General features: G+C 42.1%; 1 protein-coding gene across 1 annotated transcript in view; it reads right to left on the bottom strand.

Annotated features, from left to right (window-relative positions):
• slit1a (slit homolog 1a (Drosophila)) overlaps positions 1 to 19,665 on the bottom strand; it is a 103,711-nt gene that overhangs the window by 50,315 nt on the left and 33,731 nt on the right. Inside the window, exons 5-8 of the mRNA XM_017037432.2 lie at positions 4,831 to 4,902; positions 3,737 to 3,808; positions 2,418 to 2,489; positions 1,519 to 1,682 (exon numbers count right to left, since the gene is read on the bottom strand). Of these exons, the coding sequence (XP_016892921.1) occupies positions 1,519 to 1,682; positions 2,418 to 2,489; positions 3,737 to 3,808; positions 4,831 to 4,902 (380 nt within the window). The remainder of the gene's footprint in view (positions 1 to 1,518; positions 1,683 to 2,417; positions 2,490 to 3,736; positions 3,809 to 4,830; positions 4,903 to 19,665) is intronic.

Below are 19,665 nucleotides of genomic sequence, written 5' to 3'. Positions count from 1 at the left end.
GCACTTCAGCCAGTGTTGGCAGGTAAAGTAAAACTGTAAAAGTTAATAAAATAATGCAATCAATAAACATGGAGCAGTTATTATGGCAGCTGTATGCCAGTTAACTCAGGTTTAGGGGTTGGGTATCAAAGAGGAATTATACAAGGAAGAATGTTTAAATGTTAAATATGTTTTTCTCCCTCCAGAAGATAACAAATGTTTCAGGTTTAATGCTAAGGTTACCCATGGTTGAAAACAGAAACTGCTGCTGAATGTGCATGAACTTCAAGTTAGATATGGAGAAAACAGAAACTGCTGCTGAATGTGCACGAACTTCAAGTTAGATATGGGGGAACTTCATAGATCTTTCAGCAACTACAGTATTCTAAATGAAATGCAAAAGCCCAAATACAGACGAGTACTTTTTATTGTACTGTATTCAGGAACTTTGTGATGATGGATGGTAATATCAACATTTGACAAAATCCACTGCCATGCCTGAGGCAAAATGTTAATTTTCTTCTGTATTGTTACACTCCCACGCTTTGAGTCTCTTTCCTTGGGCGATGAATAGTTAATGATCTGTGCTGTCACGCTGGATGGCCGTGTAAAAATCACAACCCATGGAGAGAGAAAGACCAGAACACACACACCCAACAGTGTGCACATATACACACACACATACACACACACACACACACTGGAATCCTCCTCACAGCTGGTGCTGGGAATGAGATGGCCTTGTGGGGAGCAAACTTTCTCATACTCTTTTCTCGTTGTCTTGATATAAAAACCCTTAGAGCGCGCCCGTACACCTCCTCCCACAGAAGATTCAACGCCGCAGTAACCCACGTGCAGGGAGGTGAAAGGTCAAGATAAAGATGACACCCCACTACTGTCATTGGGGGCAGTGGCGTGTTTTATGTGTCAGGCGTTTGCCTGGCACTGCTGCCAGCTCCTGAAAGCTGGAGACACATGAAAGGGCAAGAAGAGAAGAGCCGGAGGGTAACCCAGTGGCAGGGGAGCTGTCAGGTGGCTGTCAGGTGAAAACACTGACACAGATACAGAGCGGGAGAGCAGGGAGGAGAATATTGAGGAGCAAGGACGAGAAGGTGTTGTTGTTGTTTTGTTTTTGTTTTTTTTACTTATGAATGATTTAATATTACGATCAGTGCGACCAAAAGCAACAGGTTTTTAAAATGTATTTTTCAAACTATTCTTTTGAATTTTGTAAAATGATCAAATTTGATGTTGTGTTCATCTCTCTTGTAGAGAGAGCAGATAAAAATAAAAAAAAATAAAAATGTTGTGTTCCAAAACAGTTGTAGGATTCTCTGAAGATGTAAAGTGGGTATAAAGACTTTAACTAAGTCTAAAAGGTCTTTGGTTCTGCACTAACTCTACCTAGAACAGGTGTTTTATCTTGCGGCCTTGCTCTGTGCACTAACTCTACCTAGAACAGGTGTTCTAGGTATCAATAAAATGTCTCCACAGTTTAAATGTCGTTGTACCATATTATATTCTATCTTTCAGTCTTACCTGAGCAGCTGAATTCATTTTTCTGCACCTCGGCCACATTAAGTCCTCGGAGCTCAGGAGGGTTGGTACACTGGGTGAAAAGGCCAAGTGTTGGTCTCTGTCTGAGCCACTGGGCCAACCAGGCCAAGTGACAGTCACAGTTCAGGTTGTTGGAGTGGAGTCGGCTGTTAAAAGACAATATATTTCAGCATGGATACATCAGTAAGGATCCTCAGCATCTACATCAATCCCTTGATGGAACTCATCACATCCTGTCTTTGTGAGGGACACTGATTGGCACGCTACATGAATGGATTGTAAATGGCACATTCAAAAAAACGAAGGAACGCCGAAGAGGACTTTTCTAAACCCGCTATTCCAAACACAGCATTCCTGGAATGCAGTATCAGTCCAGAATAACTCAAGCTCTGCTGCGGTGGACCTCTGGAGAACATATGCTAACTTTCAAACCCGATCGCACACAAACAAAAACACACATGTGCACTCGCAAACAGTATGACCCCACTGGGAGTGAGGAAGCCCCAAACGCCACCACAGGAACAGTGGAGTCACTGCTCTAATTGTTTTAATTTGCACATAATTCAGATTAAGTACACACACAGTACAATGGACAATACAAAATAGGCTCGTAGGGCTATTTGCATGTATCTGGGCCAGTTGTTGTTGTTGTGTATGCTTCAAATGGAAACAATAATGACTTTTGGCACTGCTACAGACCCCCCTCCGTGGTGGTGTTATGGCTTCCTCCCAGCGATGCCAGGAATGACGGGCCTTATGTACTCGGATAATCATACAGAATTACAGAACATTTCTCGTTGGCCTGTTTGTAAGCATTCACGTTATACTTTTATTTCAAACACAACGTGGTGTCGGAACAATTTGGGACAGATGTGACTCACAATGTTCGTAGTTTGGGCATGTGGTTGAAGCTGGAGACGGGAATGCTGCTGATGTTGTTGTTGTTCAGTGTTCTGTGGAAAAAGGAGATGAGACATGATGTTGTTGTTGTTCAGTGTTCTGTGAAAAAAGGAGATGAGACACAGGCAGGTCAGCACAGGGGGGTGGTGGTGGCAGGGGGGTGTGGATCAATGTTTAAATTTGTAATTCTAAAAGAGTTTTCTTGTGGGTTAATCCCATCCTTTTTTTTATTATCATCCTTTGATTTCTCCACCCTCTTTTTTCCCCACATCCTTATGGTTTCCCACTGGGAATAACACCTCATTCTGCACAGATGGGAAGCCCTCACACCTCCCGTGCCTACGTACTGTCATGCATGCAAATACACACATGTGCATGAACCTGCGCACACACAATCACAAGCACCCCTCAATTGCAGTTCATACAAACACACGAGCACGCGCTCCTCCTCGACGCCCGGGCCTCAGCTGCAGCACTAAGAGAATCAGGTCAATTCAATCAGGCTAATAACCTTTTCCCATTTTTCAACCTGCTCCCCCTTTTAACAGAACCTGTCCTCCTCCCCCCACAATCCTAAACGCCACGTAACCCCCCACTGAACATAACACCGCCTCATTCTCCTTTATTTCAACCCTATCAGTAGATTTTTAACTCATTTGTGCGGTGAAAGAAGACTTTAATGATGTCTTTTTTAAAACCCTTCCACCTTTTTAAATTCCACTACAAATGCACAGTCTCAGTCTTTCTTTTCCAGAATACAACAGAGCTGTCAACGCGCCTTTGTTCTCTGTTTATCTACATTGTTCCAGGTTACAACAAAGGGATTTGATTAATTCCCGACAAGAAACTATTCATGGATTATTTAAAAAAAGCATAACATGATAATCAAAGCACCTGGAACAGAAGGATGGATTTCTTTTTCTTTTTTTTTAATAATGTGGCTGGAACTCTTTTGTCGTATGCCCTTGTCAGGGATTGATGGGGTGGTAAAAGGGGAGGGGTTAGAGGTGGACGAATGTGGTGGTAATGTGATGGAGGGGAACGCTCGCAACTGTGTGGAACAATGACTTAATAGAGCTTGGTTTCCATGATGCTGGCCCCTCATGAGGCCCGCTGGGGGTATTTTGGCATAATAACTAAGGACATGCTAATTTAGAGCCTCTGGTATGTTGACATATTAACTGTGGTAATTAAAAAGGAAAGGCGTCATCTTAATCAAACTAATTCCTTTAACTTTCCTGGAATAGTACGGGTTGTTGACAGGATAAATATACAGTATAGCAGCTCATGAGATACTCACAGCACTTCCAGACCCCTCAGAGCTCTGAAGGCTCCGTCCTCGATGCAGCCAATGTGGTTTTTATCCAGCTGACTGCAGAGCAAACGAGACACACATAGGCTTTGTAACATACACAGTCTTATAGTCTCCCAGCGGGGCAGTTGTAATCATTGATACAGTAAGTAGTGCACTGATGGACTGTGGTAAATCGATACTGGTTAAGTCATCACAGCTCATGTAACCCTGGAGTGTGGCGAAATGCAACTTTACTGGATGTTAATCTGCATTGATGCATGTCATAAATCACTGCGAACGCACGTACACTGGTGGAGATGTAAATCAGAGTCGCGTTTTCGGGAAGCCGTGTTTGTGTATGAGGTTGTTTGTCCGCTCCGTGGGAGTGAGATATATTATCAACAGACCATGCATGAAAAACACTGAAACCTTGGGCACTGACTTCAGTAAACAGGAAAACAATGTTGAAATGCTGGACTTATATCATACCATACCATACTCCTCTTCTGTTTACTCTTGTTTACTATTAGTGGCTTAAATTATTATTATTTTTCTTTTTAAAGGTAAAGTTTCCTGGACTTTAAAATAAATATAAACTACAGATTCAAATGAATTATTTAATATAAACTATTATGTGTATCTTTAGTACACTTTACACTATCTGTATTTTCCATTTTCTCCCTTCTTTCAGCCGATTTTAAAACCCATGGAAGAAGGATTATCAGGATTAGACTGACTACTGTAGGCAGTAAAGCTCTAAATATTTTTTTTGTGTGTCACAGTCTGAAAATTTTAAGATGTATTGTATCACAGATTCTGTTGTAATAGTTTTTAAATGGGTCATGAATATAATCATGTCATGACATTTCTGGAGGCATACAGTTCCATGGATTAGGTGTTCTCAGCACACAAACATCCCAGGACAGAGAGTAGGATTACAGTACATAAGGAAATGTTAATAGCACCCCCTGCAAGGGAGGGAGACATTTTTAGCAGTTTTACCTCTTCACTCTAATAGAAAAGAAAAGTGCATTTAAATATAAAAGAATTAGAATTGAGAATAAACAAATATAGAAAAGCATCTGTTGAGAACTACTCACAGGTTCTTGATGTCTGTAGCTCCTCTGAAGGCTTTTCTGGGGATGGACTGGATATAGTTCTCACTCAGATCCCTGTGAAGACAAGGAGCAGAAACTGGTTACGAAGCTTGACAAAATAAACTTGTTTTAGTCAAAGGATTTTGACTATTTTTAGAAACTTAAACAATTTCCTCCATTAATGTTTCAATGATTAACCTGAAGAATTCACACTTTATTTATCTGCCACCCCACGATCCCCCTCTCCCCTACTCCCCTTTTTAAAACCACAGTCCCTGGGGTAAAAAAGAAAGAGCAGGGTAGTCTGTATCGCCCTGAACGCCCTGTGTGCCACAACCCTTAGGTGTGGTGCTGTGTGAAGAACACTGTACACAACGGAGTGGTTCTTTAAAAGTAGCTGTTACCCTGTGTTCACTCATGCTATAATTTGTTCTGGATCATACTGTGGTGTGAGGTGTCCATCTCTCTGCCTGCACGCAGACCAAACAAGCAGGGAACAGAGCAGCGGCCAGGAAGGTTTGAACTTATTCTGATGTCGATGAAGTGTAAGGGTTTTTTTCTGCATACATCTTTGTGTGAGAGACTTAATGGTTGGTTCAAACGGGAGCTGTTTAAAAATCACTTGCAAGTGAAGAATAATATTGGACAAGGACAGTCAGACAGGGAAGGAGAGGAAGAGAACTGTTAGGGCCTAGTGTAGCCACAGCTTTTTGTCACTTTATACTTAGTGGTAAGTAAAACTGAGTCCATTCTATTCTGCTTGTGATGAACTACAACATCATACTTAATAAAAAAAAAAAAAAAACAGAAATGTGCAGGTCTTAATGAAAAAAGAACCTTTACTTTTTATCACTATTTTATTTTGAAGAAGAAGAATTTATATTCTACTCTGTTCAGTCCTATTTTTAAATTTGATCAAAATATATATTTTTTAGGGTTTTTCCTTTTTCTCTGTGCCATAGTAGCTCAGAACATTTTAACTTATATAGTTTATTTTTTTTCTTAATCTTTTACTTCACAATGCGCCAAACTGAATGCACCTAATTTGAGCTACAGCAAGAGATTTAGTGGCTGTTCAGCTACATACATACTTTCCCATGTGAATTTTGAAGCGGAGTTATGGACGGATTCAATGAGTAAACTAGGAGTTGACCAGCTGTATTATCTGGCGGTACCAGTCAAGTTCAATATTTTGAAAAAAGCAATAACATCAATTCACCGTTTTCATGGAGAAAATAATTTTTACAACACAGGTCAGACAGAGCCCATCAATTAAATCACAGACTCACACACAATCACGTGTTAACAGTTGTAAACAGTACTCAAGGTCGGGGGTCTGCAGAGCGAGTCAGGCACTGGATACTATGACGAACAAGAACCGCAAGTATTTTCATATGATTTTCATAACTATTAGTCATTCACTGACTGTTCGTGTACACCACAACACGCCATCCCATGACACACACGCAACCGCTCTACACACTTTTAAAGCCCTATGGGGTAATGTGAAAACGAGATCCCAGGACTCCCACAACACATCGGTCGCACACATTGTGCTCATTGGTTCTTCTTTTTACCCAGAGTTTACCCTGGAATGAATATTGCACATTGTTTCAGTGGGATACAAAGGAGGGCAGCAAAAAGCCACTACAGCGGTCAGGTTGCGCAATTTATCTAATGAATGGGTGGTTGTGCCTTTATGGTGCGGCAGAAATGAGAAGCACTCAGCAGACCACGCAAATACATCACAATTACAAATGGAATTTGACAGTTTGCTTTTTTGTTGTTTAATTATGGCTAATTTCAAGGCAACTGTTGAGTTTAACTGAGATAAAATATTGCTTTTTTTGCTTGATATTTTGGGATATGAATTCATGCACAGAGCAAATAAATGAAACTGCATACAGACAGCCAACTTGTTGAGTCTTGTCCCATCCTTAGACCCAAGCTAATAGAATATGGCTGTGTACATGACCATAAAATGAGCAGGGTTATAGCTTAGATAAACAACATCATTGTCTGGCTGTTGTTTTCAACTCCCCCAAGAAAATGAGACTTACATGCACAGATGTGCAAATAAAACACACACGTCGTTGGCTTCCCTTCAAAGGGGACACAAATATTCTATCTGATTGCACATTCTAATTTTATCATCTGAGGTTTTTTTTACTTTAATTTCCTCCTGGATCTGCATAACATCTGCTTTTACCAAGTCAGTCAGGAACCACAGTTAGCAGGTAATTTAAGCAATTACACAATAATAATCTATCTGTTCTGTTACACGTTGCAGAACCAGGCCTCACACATCAAACCAGCTCCGTACCTTCCCACTGCCAAGAACGAGAGCAAGAGGTGCTGTGCATCCCTCTGATCATTTTGCTATTTTTCTGGCAAAGCGAAGTCAGTCTGGCAGTGAGAATATAAAGGTGCCTCTCATCAGATGGGATGCTACATGTGAGAGGAATGCTTTTGGTCTTACCTAGCCCTGCAGACGACTAACCTCCAACTGACGTTATCATAACAGACACAGGGCAACTGAGGCTCACAGCAAGCACATTATGCAGATGCACCGTTAACAACGTCTCTTCCTGGACATCTGGAGTGTGTCTTTCTGTGTTCACCCCTAAAATAAGTTACAACAACGGGCTGCCGCACCAGGACAGAAATCTGGTACATTGCCAAGTAGGTACAAGCAGAGAAGAAAGAATGGTGAGACAAAGACAGACAAGAAAAGCTAGAGTTCAACAAAAGGCAAGAAGGCTCTGACAATAAGAATACAATAGTATGTGTGTAAGCAGTAAAAAAAAAAAAAATCAAAGCTGTGGATTGGAATCCATAAACTAAACCCAAATAATCCTGTTAGCACACTATAACACCACAGGCAGGGGTGATCTCCAGCCCCCCCAACTCCTAGTGCAGTTGGATTGGATTAGATGTTGAAGTTGTGGGAGGCTGTGTTATAACTGTAGGTCTATTCTGATGTATAGGCTCAAGGGCAACTCTAAATAATGCCATCTATTGTCCCTTTGTCTCAATTACCTCAATGAGCTCTCTGCCTCTGCATGATTCTTTCACCCCTCTGTCACATCTTACAAAATAATCACAGTGGTCATGGTTTGGAGCCTGCAGTCTTCGATGTCCTATAAATTTATCCTGGGGGTTCGACTCCTAGCAGAGCCAGAACAACATCAAATTTAGCCACGTTACAGTTCTGAATTTACACGTTCTGAAAACGGCAAACAGCACATTTCTGTGGGAGCCCATGCTGTATTTTGCATAGTCTGTGGTTGCCCCTCGCTAGTATTTCCAAGGCTGAGTTGGCTCTGAGCTGTTTGACATTTCTGATTAGTTTGGAAGCAAATTTTCGGGGAAGCGCTGATCCCTCCATAAACAGACACGACTATGTGAGAACACTCACCACAAATGGGGATATTGGCCCCCATAGTCTCCATCACAAAGTCAGGAGTGCAAATTTAATGTTACAGCCCTCCAGTGAACATATACAGTATATATATATACAGTATATACGGTATATATATATATAAGTTACACTCATAATTTTACAGTGTATTTCAACCAACAGCCCAAGTGAGTGACTTTGTTGTTTCTGTTGCCAGTGCTCGGCCTCAAAACATTTAGTTCCCCTGCAGATTTCTCTTTTTATCTCCATGAAATCATTCAGTTTTAAAGTAACTGGCTAAATTGCAGGTTAAAAAGTTTGAGTTTCTGAATTGCTTCAGGCTCATGCCCACTGCCACTGCCACGGTCATCAGAGACTTACAGAATTACAGAAGTATCCTAGACGCGGGCCCCTCCACTTCCTGGACTCATTACAGTGCCATGAAGACTAGACCTGAGGCGTAGCTGCAGCCTCCAGAGCAGGCCTCCAGGCATCTCACTTAAACGCCAAATATGATTTCAGTCTCCCCGCTTCCTGCACGCAGCATGTCTGCCGGTCATTTTTCATTACAGGTGTGTGTGTGAACAGGAGTGAGTGAGGTTAAGCCAGGGTTCAAACAGCCTAGACCTGGAATGGATTTACCCCTAATGCACCACATACCCCGATGTGGGCAGGTAGTTCATTAATGCTGCCTGACTCCTTATAGGTGACGTTGCTCACAGTTCATTTCCATTGTAGCCTAATGATGAAGAAACACATGTTTTCAGGTGTGTCCTCGGTCTGTGAAAGCAGCCGCTCATGTGCAGCAATCAGGTTTTTGAAGTTTTCACTTACACAACCCCTCCAACAATAACGTTGTGTAGTCAGTGCAAGACGGCCGTACAATAAACTTTGCTGCTGATACGGAGGTCTGTTTATAAGAATCCCTGCAGAGTTTCTATCTGCAATAATTAGCGAGGTTATCAGACGTAGCTGAAGGCGTCTGGTCTGGAGATTAGTCGCACACTCAAGGTAATGTCTGGTTCCTGTCTGATTCACATCATTAACCTCAGATCTCTATCTCAGTATATTGCGCTAATACTGTAAACAATGAAATGTTAATGCCACCAGTCAGGGACAAAAAATTGATGTCTAAGCAGATTAGCATTCCATTAGCATTCAGTGCCTCTAACAATAGAACTGAATCTTCAACCCAATTGTCTGACAGTTAAAGTTTCTGGAGATGTAGCCGTGGCTAGCTTCACAGTATGGAACTAATAAACAACCTCTGATGCACAAAGTGCACAAAAGAGTAAAGTGAGCGTATAGACACATGCACACATTCCTATAGAGTTGTCTCTTTCATGTGAGGAATATTTCATGAGTTCTGCCTTGGCTCTCTTGACAACATTGGCTGACACTGGCTCATAAATCACACAGGTATATTTGATCTTTTTGATATCACTGATTTAACAGTTTCACTCAAGCTAAGAGCCATTTCAGGATAAACTCTCCAAAGAGCTGGGACTCAATGCTCCACCTAGTTTTCATCAATGGTAGGAAGCTAATTTATATCAGAACAACCTAAACCCTCTTATATAACATACATTTATTTGCCAGTCGTCGTTGGTAGCAATTTGAAACCTCAGGTCGGCCCTGAAAACAAGTTGTTGTCCAATCTGGCAGTGAGATTGCGTCTAGATTTCCTCCTGATAAAACCTCTCTGACCCAGACAAGAAGTGTCTGTGCAGCGCCGGTACTGTACATAAGGCTTTTCTTTGAGTCTGTCTGTGTGGAACTAAGAGAGTGTTTGTGTCCTTGATTTCTTGACTTGATTGCGTGATAAGCAAATGTTTATGGTCCACAATTAACGTGTTCTTAAGTTTATCCCGCCATTCGCAGAGGACGAGACAGAGAACGTGAAAGGAGGGGAGAGAGAGGGAGAGAGACAGAGAGTGTGTGTCTGATTACTTACTCATTAGGAGAGTTAATGAGGTGAGTGTGGGCTGTTAAAAGAATGGCAGTGTGCTGCCACTAACTGCTAACTGCTCTCTTCCTCCCCTGCACAGTGAAAACCCACAAGTAGACACACACATATAAACAACCACACATACACAAACTGCGGCCCTGTGGAGAGAAGTTACTGAAAATAGAAAATGTAACAACAAGTGGCTAAAGATACAAGTGCAAATAGAGGAGTAAATCAGCCTCGTAAACAAACAAAAACAGTCCAAAGATGGCGGCCACACCGCATTTCGCCGTTGTCTAATTATGGGTCGTGCGCACGTTCTTTGATTTTACGTTGTCAAAAACAGTCACGGGTTGTTGGGTTTTATATCAGAAAGCACTCAAACGCCAAACATTCTAGATGTCAAGTAGATGTCGTCTTCAAAACTGGACTTGAACTGACATGGGTTCGTCTCGCGAATGACTCTACGGTGTTTGGCCCCTGAGGACTAAAGGATATAGACATCAAAGTCTGTGATGTGACACAGGTATAAGAACGTTACTACACAGTCAGGGGACCTTTCACTGGAAAGTGAAAAGGTAGATGTTCCATCCGTTTTTTATATAATATAAAGATCCATCAAAAAATGTTAAAAACCAGCGCCACCTAAAATCTAGTAAAAAAGAGAAAAGAAAACCCACTATGTTTGTGTCGATTGTGTGAAATAAAGGTATTTGGGCCAAAAACAGGTGAAAAAGAACACGGACCGATGCCGCTGGGCTTTGGGTGTGTGCCAAACTACAGGCACGTTTGCATGTGTGGCCCAGGGAGAGCCGGCGTCTGTGTGTGGTCAGGAGAGTGCAGCATGTGCCTGACTTCTCGTTCTGATGCCACAGAAATTCTCATTTTTCTCTCACCACACCTTCACGTCCTCCTCTCTTTCCTGCTATGATGAATGACACACAAGCCGGTTGGACTGTTTCTCCTGTCTGTTCTCACAGTTAAAGACCTCCTTACATCAGTCAGCGCAATCTGGACCGAGGAGCCGGGCTTCACTACCAACTCTATCATCAAGAACGTTAGCAACATCACGAAGATTATCAGCCAGATGTCAAAATATACTTTTAAATATGACCTACCATCAGCAAGGTTTAATGCTTTATCATGCACGGAGGCAGTGAAGGCATCACTTCAGGGGATGAGGAATACAGTGACTGGTTCAGGTTTCCAAGTGGAATTTTTGTCTAAAACATATGCTCCCAAGCTCTATTGGCTTTGTGTCACTGTTTAGTCATTTCAACAATTGGTGATAAAAAATAATTAATAATTTTTAAAACGTTCTAAGCCAAAGGTAAGCAATACACAGATACACAGGTGTGATTCTGTTTCGTCATAGTTGAAGTCATGGATGAAGGTACAATTACCACAGCAGTGGTTTTCTTTGTCACTGAACACAGAAAATAGTTGATACCGTTTGCTAAACAAACACATCTCAACTATGAGACTTTTAAAGTTTTGTAAACATCAAATTTCAGGTCGTAGTTTAACTTTTTGTCATTTTTAACAGTACAGCTGGAGTAGAGCTGCGTGTCTTCACACTGTAGCTTCACTTTCCTCTGCAATCATTTTCTCTATTTATTTATATAAACTTCAGGAAATCAGTCATTAAGCAGCATTATCTCATTTCCAACAGATCCCGTGGACCATTGTTACCCAGCTCTGCCTCGTGTGTTTAACCCTCTGGTGTCCTGTGTTTCTCCACATGCGGACCGAGGGGAGAAGAGACCATGTGGGTGCATCTGGATTTATTCTGATGTTGAATAACACAGCTAACATAACACCCAGCGTCTTTGGTTGCTCCCATAATACACACACATCCGCATCTCTCTTTTTTTTTTTTTTATACGGGACTGAAAAGAGATTTCATGGATGGGCTCCGCTCTAATCATCTACAGTTAACCAACCAATGAGAAACACAGGGCTCCCAGACTGGAACACTCAACAACCACCAAGAGAAAACACAATGTCAGGAGAACTTATCAAATCCACATGAGGGCTGACAGACACCATCACACACACACACATGCACACAGATAGACACACACACACACAAAGAGAATCAAGGCAGATCTAGTTTAACTGTTGCCCACATCTCTTCTTTCACTCTAAATGATTCATGATGTCTGTGTGCATTTGCAGGCTTTAAAATCCCATATGAGCACATACGTTTGGTTTCTGCTGCCACCCGTGAAGTAAATGAAAGAGTTAACATAGGGAAAAAAAAAAAAAAAAGCGGGGGGGGGGGGGGGATAAGGGAGAAAATCTATACCTTCTCCCGGCTCTTGATTCACCCATAATTTCTCCTACCATCATGGCTGCTTGTATTTCGGACTGTGTTCAAGTGTTTTATTGGCAGTCAGGCTGAGTGATGGAGCAGAGCTGAGCTGCATCGATCTTGACAAATGCTTGTGCGCGCTATCAACTGACAGCAGGGTGTACGATAGCATCGCTTTGTACAGGCACTGAGCCGAGGCCCATCTATCCGTCATACTGTCCACCTGCTGGACAATAGAGGAATAGTATAAAAAAGAATAGAGAGAAAAACACCCAGGGAGGAATGATGACGGGACACAAAGTCTTCAGCATGTCCAATACCTGTCCCCACAATGAAAGGTGGACTAACACTGAGTCAGGGATAATGACCTCCCTCTCAGAGAATGGCCTGGGAATGATTTCGTGGGATGGAATGGTGCTTAACACTGAGTCAGGATGAGAGTTGAAATGGGAAAGCGGCATTTAGAAAGACAACAATGCTGTTTGGAGTGGTTCACGCACACATTCACACTGTGTGGTCTCTCTGAACTACTTATAGATGTCTCTTTGTGAACGTTCGTCTACCTAGAAAGTGGGAAACTGATCCCTGTAGATCAGATGACAGCTTTTCCTGGAAGCGCTGGTCTGAGGTCAGTGTTACTGAGCCACTGTGATGAGCGATCCACCACACCTAACCACAGGCAATATCAGATCTGGGGCCTGTCACTGCGACACACACGGTCAGGAGCTATTTCAATCAACACATAAATCGAAGGCACTTTGAGACTCTTAATCGAGTTTAATGCATCCCCGGGTATGGAGGTGGGTTTGAAAAGAAAACATGTGAAGCAGTGAGAGATTTGATTAATGTTCTCTAAAATGAACCCCTGCATTGGCCAATTCAATTCCCCTGTGCTCTCTCTCCAAGAAACTCAAACAAAGAGTTCACTTCATTTTCTAGATTCACTGGAGGTGAGAGTGAGACCTTCAAGAAAGGACTTTGGTACAAAGTAGAAAAAAGTACAAAAGGAGAGAGAAGAAAAGAGGAGAGGAGAGAGGTAAAGTTTTCCATCATTCTCTTGTACATATAGAAATGTTCATCTGACTTCCTCCTACAGTACAAAAACACAGTTTCGAGGCTGGATTTATTGGACACTCTTGTCACTGCTTACTTTACCACGCTGTGCTCCATGACTAAAAATGCCCTGAGATGGATTAAACACTAAAAATGAATTATTATCTGCTACACACTCAAGAAAGTTAGAAGAGACGAGATACTAATGAAAATGATTTACAACCTGGTGGTTTCCAGCCCTCGGCCATGAATTAAGAATTACTGTATAACTGATTTTGTCAGAATATAAGAGAATAAAGCCATTATCCTTTTGTCCGTTCAATTCCAAGTTCCAAGTGAAACAAAGATTTGATTGATTTTACTTTGGAGAAAACAAAACAACTTTGCCTTAAGTGGAATGTTTGTTTGCTCGATCGTCCGGACACAGAGGCAATGGAACCATAAAGGCTGCAGGCTGTTCTCTGCTTTCACCTATTCTGCATCCTGCTAACTATGATGTATGAGACAGGTGCATTGTGGCCGACATCAAATCCACAATTCACCCTGGGAATGTATCACCTTATCTCCAACAGGACAGGCTCACATGGAAACAAACGCACCCTCACAGCCCTGTGTTTGCTGTGCTTTTACTCCCACACAACAACTTATTTTACTGCTGAAGGCAGCAATGTAATCAGCAGTAAGTCAGGCTTCTCATCCCTGTATCTCTGCATTCAGTTGTGTTGTAGCACACACAGCAGAGGTGACCAGTAGTGAGTGAAGACAAGAGTGGCTTCTGTAAACACCGCTCATCACAAACAGGAGAAATTTACACTCTTGCTTGAAGGTTATCTGGTGATAGCACACGTCAAACAGTAAGAAAGAGACATTTTCAGAAAAATAAATTTCCACAATGACTGGAAAACTGCTTGTGACAAATGACAAATCAAAAATGTCAAAATTACATATCAGTATTATTTATAAATTGTGGCACAAATAAAGGAAATAACAATAGCTTTGTGTCCCTCAAAGTGGCCCAACCCCAACTTTTGAAAACACTGTGTTAAAGATATCCTGATCACAAAGTTGCTTACAGTAAAAAGCACAAGCCTGTGTTTATGTTTGTCCTCCTGGTCCTGTATATGCACTCACTGATCTTTCAATTAGGTTCACATGTATAACTGCCAAATTATAGAATTAACTAATCAACCAATCACATCACAGTAAAGCAATAAGGTCTGCAGTGATGTTCAAAAAGATCCATAAACTTCAATCTAAGCTTCAGAATAGTGGGGAAAAAGCTGAGTTGACTCCCACAGTTGTTTGTTCTACACAGGTCCGTGGGAGTTTTTCAAAAATGGCAGCATTTCTGCGGCACAACAACATAATTTTCATGTAAGCATAGTGTAAATGTATTCAATCTTAAAAGCAGATGGGCAACAATAGTAACAGTGCAGACTGGTTAGCCTTACCGACTAGTGAATCTGAAGCAAGCAAGGACGTCCGACCAGAAACTGAAGCCTCTACATATTTAAGTTTGAGGTGCTTGGGCTAAACGAAAACTTTTCCCCACAGCCAATACACACAACAACGGGTGTGTCCACTATGTATTACAGCAATAATTACTAGATAAACAGTAGTATTATTGATTATACAGTGTCCATCATTCAGCTAATGTGTTCAAATTCATAAAAAAGACAATAATAGTAATATTTTTTCAGCTAATGTGTTCAAATTCATAAAAAAAGACAATAATAGTATAATAGTAAAAATTAACTTTGTTGATTCCAGTGGACTCACCACCCGCAGGAAGGATTGGTACGGTGCAATGTGATTTGGGTGGCGACTGCTGCCCCCGCGACCCGGAAACGGATAAGCGGATGAAAATGGATGGATGGATGGAACTTTGTTGAATTTTTCATTTATAAAGTTTTTGAACTAAGGGATTCAAACTCGTAAGGCACAAAATGCTTTTGATTCTATTCAAGCAATCCATGTGTGGATAGAGAACGACTGGGGCTGGCAGAGGCAAGACAGGACAATGGAGTTGTCCCCAGCTGTGCTGCAGTGGGTGGGAGTCGGTTTGAGGAGAAAAGAGCGTAACAATAGACATCAGTTACTGCTCTGGATGTTTACTCTGCCCTCTACAACACAGTGGAATACCCTCATCCTCCCACACTGACAGCCCACGTACAATATGGGCCAGGGAGTGAGTGAAGCAAAGCGTACAACCACAGACAAAGACAACAATTTTAGCTGATGGTTATAGATGATCTGCTACCAAGATTTGAACAGCGATTCCCTGGGGAATTATGGCAAACCACAATGTGAGCAGCTTCCATTTGAACTTTTTTCCGAGTAAACGCAGTTCCAATGAAAATTGTTCACAGTGAGTTCTGTGGACGAGCCATTAAGCCAATAGTGGAAAAATACATGGCACTTATTATTTCCTCATTAGATGTTTGATAGAAGGTCTATGGGTCATTTGGGGTAAAAACATCCATTTGCATTTTTTTTTTCAGTCCGATGTCACAGATTTAAATCTGACAAGCATTAGTTATTGATTGACTAGTCTGGAGTGGCACATGTGACCATCACTGCTCAGGGGGTGAAGATGGGGTTGGAGGAGATTGAGCTTTCAGAGGTAATGAACCCTCACAGAGGTGCAGCTGTAGGCTGGAATTATTAACACCAAACACACAATTTTTTGCATGCCAAAGTCTGTCTTTGTCTACTTTTAATACCCTGAGTTGAATACATAAAATATTCAAATGTTGAAAATACCGTGTCTACTAAGAGATAAATCCATCCCTGAGCGAAGAAAACAATCTGTATATTTTCTAATACCATCACAAAGGAGGCTGAAGCACATCCATCAACATCCACACACATTACCAGAAGGACTGATTATTCTCCAGGGCTGTGTGTCTTCTGTTTGGAATAATGAATGCATACCAGAACAGTTAGCACAGTCGCCAGCCAGATGAGGCCAATACCTAGAGATGAATTATTAATATAATGACAGCAAGGCGGGTGTAATGATACAACAATGAGAACCCAGTGTGGCCTCCTGATCCAAATGTGTGAACAAGTCACTTTGTCTGGGGTTATAACGCATTAACATGCCATTCTGCTTGCTCATGTAATCTCATCCCTGACAGCATGTGCCTCTGTGTGTTCTTGAGGGCAGACTTTGGTTAATTTTTATTGCTATAAGTTCTGCATGGATGATGATGCATAACCGTGGGCTTAGAGTGTGCATAGTTGTGGCTCGGTGTATGTGTGTTGGAAAGACTGGTAGCAAGCGGCAAAAGGGTGTTTCCCAAATCCAGCCTGGCACACACAAGATGAGCAACTGCCAGAGCAGGGGGCATGAAATTAAAAGTCCAAACCTAGCAAAGAAGGGAGGAAAGGCAGAGGCTGAGACACAGGGCAGACAAGGGAGGAAGAGGAGGATGGGGGATTTAATTAGAAAATACAGAGTAAAGATGCAATAGTGGATCCAAAAAGGTTGGTGATAAGAAACACCAGAATTGAAAGTAAAAAAAAAACATCTGGAAAAACATCATTGTACCATTCCTGCACAGAAATAAGGGATCTGGCAAACTACCCATTCAGGATGAATAGAAAGAGAAACCAACATGTTGGAGGAAAAAGTTCTGCTGACCTCCAGGACTTACAGCTATACATCACTGTGTGTTGACACACCGTGTTGCCAGACATACATTTGGTTTGTGTTGCTTTAGATGGAAATAGATCACTCACTAGTCTAGACCTAATCAGAACACAGACACACACATGCACACACACAGGATGTTGTAGGCCTGTATAGGAGTTCTCTCAACCATTTTCAACTTTGACCTCCAAAGAGAAAGAGGGAAAAAGGAAGGCCCCAAGAGACTATGATGGATATGCCAGATACAAGGTGTGTGTATCAGAGTGTGCGTATGTGTGTGTGTGTATGGGTAAAATCACACACTGTATGCTTATCTGACAGTTCCACATCCTGTAGCTGAACTGAGCTGTTTGGTTTCTTTGGTATATTTTACTTCTCATTGCAAACCTTCCGGTGCAGTGCAAAAGGAAGAGAGAAGGTGTTTATTGAGAAAATAATACAGGCAGGCGGGCGCGCACACACACCCACAACCACACACACACACCCAGTCAGCAGTCAGCGGATGTCCTCTCCCTGAGGTTCCTGTCTCACCCTAGCCATGACCTTTCAACCCCAGCACTGTGAGCCAGGCTGTGAGGGGCCTTAGCATGACCGATCCATTAGACTCAGTTGACAAGGATGAGGATGACATCTGAACCCCCAGGGGCAGGGGAAGGGGTAAGATGATGAACAGAGGGAATACCACTAAAGAAAGTGGGAGTACATCCGTTCACCAGTAACTTTTTAATGCTCTGTTTCCCCAGGAGACCATGTAAACTTGAGTACGTTTGTTTTTTTTAGTACTTTTGGTAAAAAAATGTTCTTAGTCTTAAACAGTTTAAAAAACTTGTTTTAAATTGCAATGTTGAATTTGACAACAGATGCACTTATCCGAGTGTAAATTCAATAAACAGGTTATACTGAAAATCTATTTTGACTCAATGCAACTGATTTGCATCTTTTAAAATAAATAAAAAAACAGCATTTTCGGCCTTTCATCCTGGAGGTCATTTCTCTGGACCCCACATGCAGCACAGGTGAGATTTATACCAGCCAAGACCACACTTCCACCACAAAAATCTAACCTAACCTAATTAGCAGAGGAAGTATTTAAAGGTCAGAGGGGAGTATGTGGTAGCTTAGATCAGGACCTTACGTGCTCCTACTTTATCAGGACATCATGTTTCAGTTCCGGCTAAAGGTTCAGCCACAGCCTGGCTGCCACAGCACTCCCTGTTGTCAACTATTTTTTTTTTTTAAACAACCAGAATTTTAGCCACAGCCTGGCTGCCACAGCACTCCATGTTGTCAACTTTTTTTTTTTAAACAACCAGAATTTGAGATGAGATAAAGAAAAATACAATTCCACTTTAACACACTTTCTTCCTTAAATTTGATTGTGTTGACAGGTAGAACATGACCTGTGTCATTAGAGAGGGTCTTCACTGCAGTCTGACGAATGACAGCAAGAAGAGTGGCTTTCTGTCTGTTTTTATTGGACCACAGATGTTGTTTGTTTTTGCCTGTTTAATAAATCTTTTGTTTGAAAATAAAAAAGGAGACGTGTGGAATATTCGTTGCCAGTAAACAACACAGTACAGTATGAAACTATCAGATGGAAAATGCACAGGGTCTGTTTCTGCAACTCTACACGGAGAATTACGGGGTTGATTTCTGCCATAACCAGTCAAACATTTCAGTGATGTCTGGGTTGGAGTTGTAAACAGAGACCTTGGGAGGAAATAAAGGAAGGAACAGAAGCAGCTATTTGGGCGACGGTGGGGGAGCTGAGGAGATGGAGTGAAAGAGGAGGATGGGACTGATGAGCGAGTGAGAGTGACAGCTCAGTCTGGAATGCCTTTGTATGCATAGGCTAATATTTGCTCTCGGATTTTGCTTTTTCCCCTTCTCTTATTTGCTGTTGACAGAGAGGAATGAAAAGGCAGATAGCCAGCAAGTTACCTAGTAGCCGGAGCTTGGGTGTGTGTGCGTATTTGTGTGTGGGTGCAGCCAGCAGGTTCCCAGGCAGCAGGTGGTGAGTTGAAGCATGTATTTTTGTCATTTTGTTTGCTGCTCCAAAGATGCTAAAACTCTACAATTAAATCTGCTCAGAACCAAAAGCACATGCCGAACATGCACGAGACAAAGAACTGGGAGAAAAGGATGCAGACGTGCAACCATGCCAAGATTTCCTCCCCCCTCCTCGCTCCTCTGTCCTCCTGGGGAGTCAGGGAGTGCAGCGGCTGCCTGGGTGTCTGCCTGAAGGCCGGTCTCACAGCGGGCCAGTCCTAGTGGCGGCACTTTGATGTCTTTGTGGTGTGACTCCGAGCCTCATGTCCAAGCTCATTAACTTTGTGTCAATGACAGATCAATGTGAGCCTGCAGAAGGCTCTACTTCCTCAAAATTACAGCCCGTGAGTCAGTGCCGGCCTTGGTAAAAGCCAGCACGAACAATAACGGGGGGGGGGGGGGGGGGAAGATAGTTCAGG

This window comes from Cynoglossus semilaevis, chromosome 12 (assembly GCF_000523025.1).
Source record: "Cynoglossus semilaevis isolate Cse_v1.0 chromosome 12, Cse_v1.0, whole genome shotgun sequence".
Lineage (NCBI taxonomy): Eukaryota > Metazoa > Chordata > Actinopteri > Pleuronectiformes > Cynoglossidae > Cynoglossus > Cynoglossus semilaevis.
Note: the sequence above shows the minus strand (reverse complement) of the source record. Positions and strands in the feature narration are given on the sequence as shown.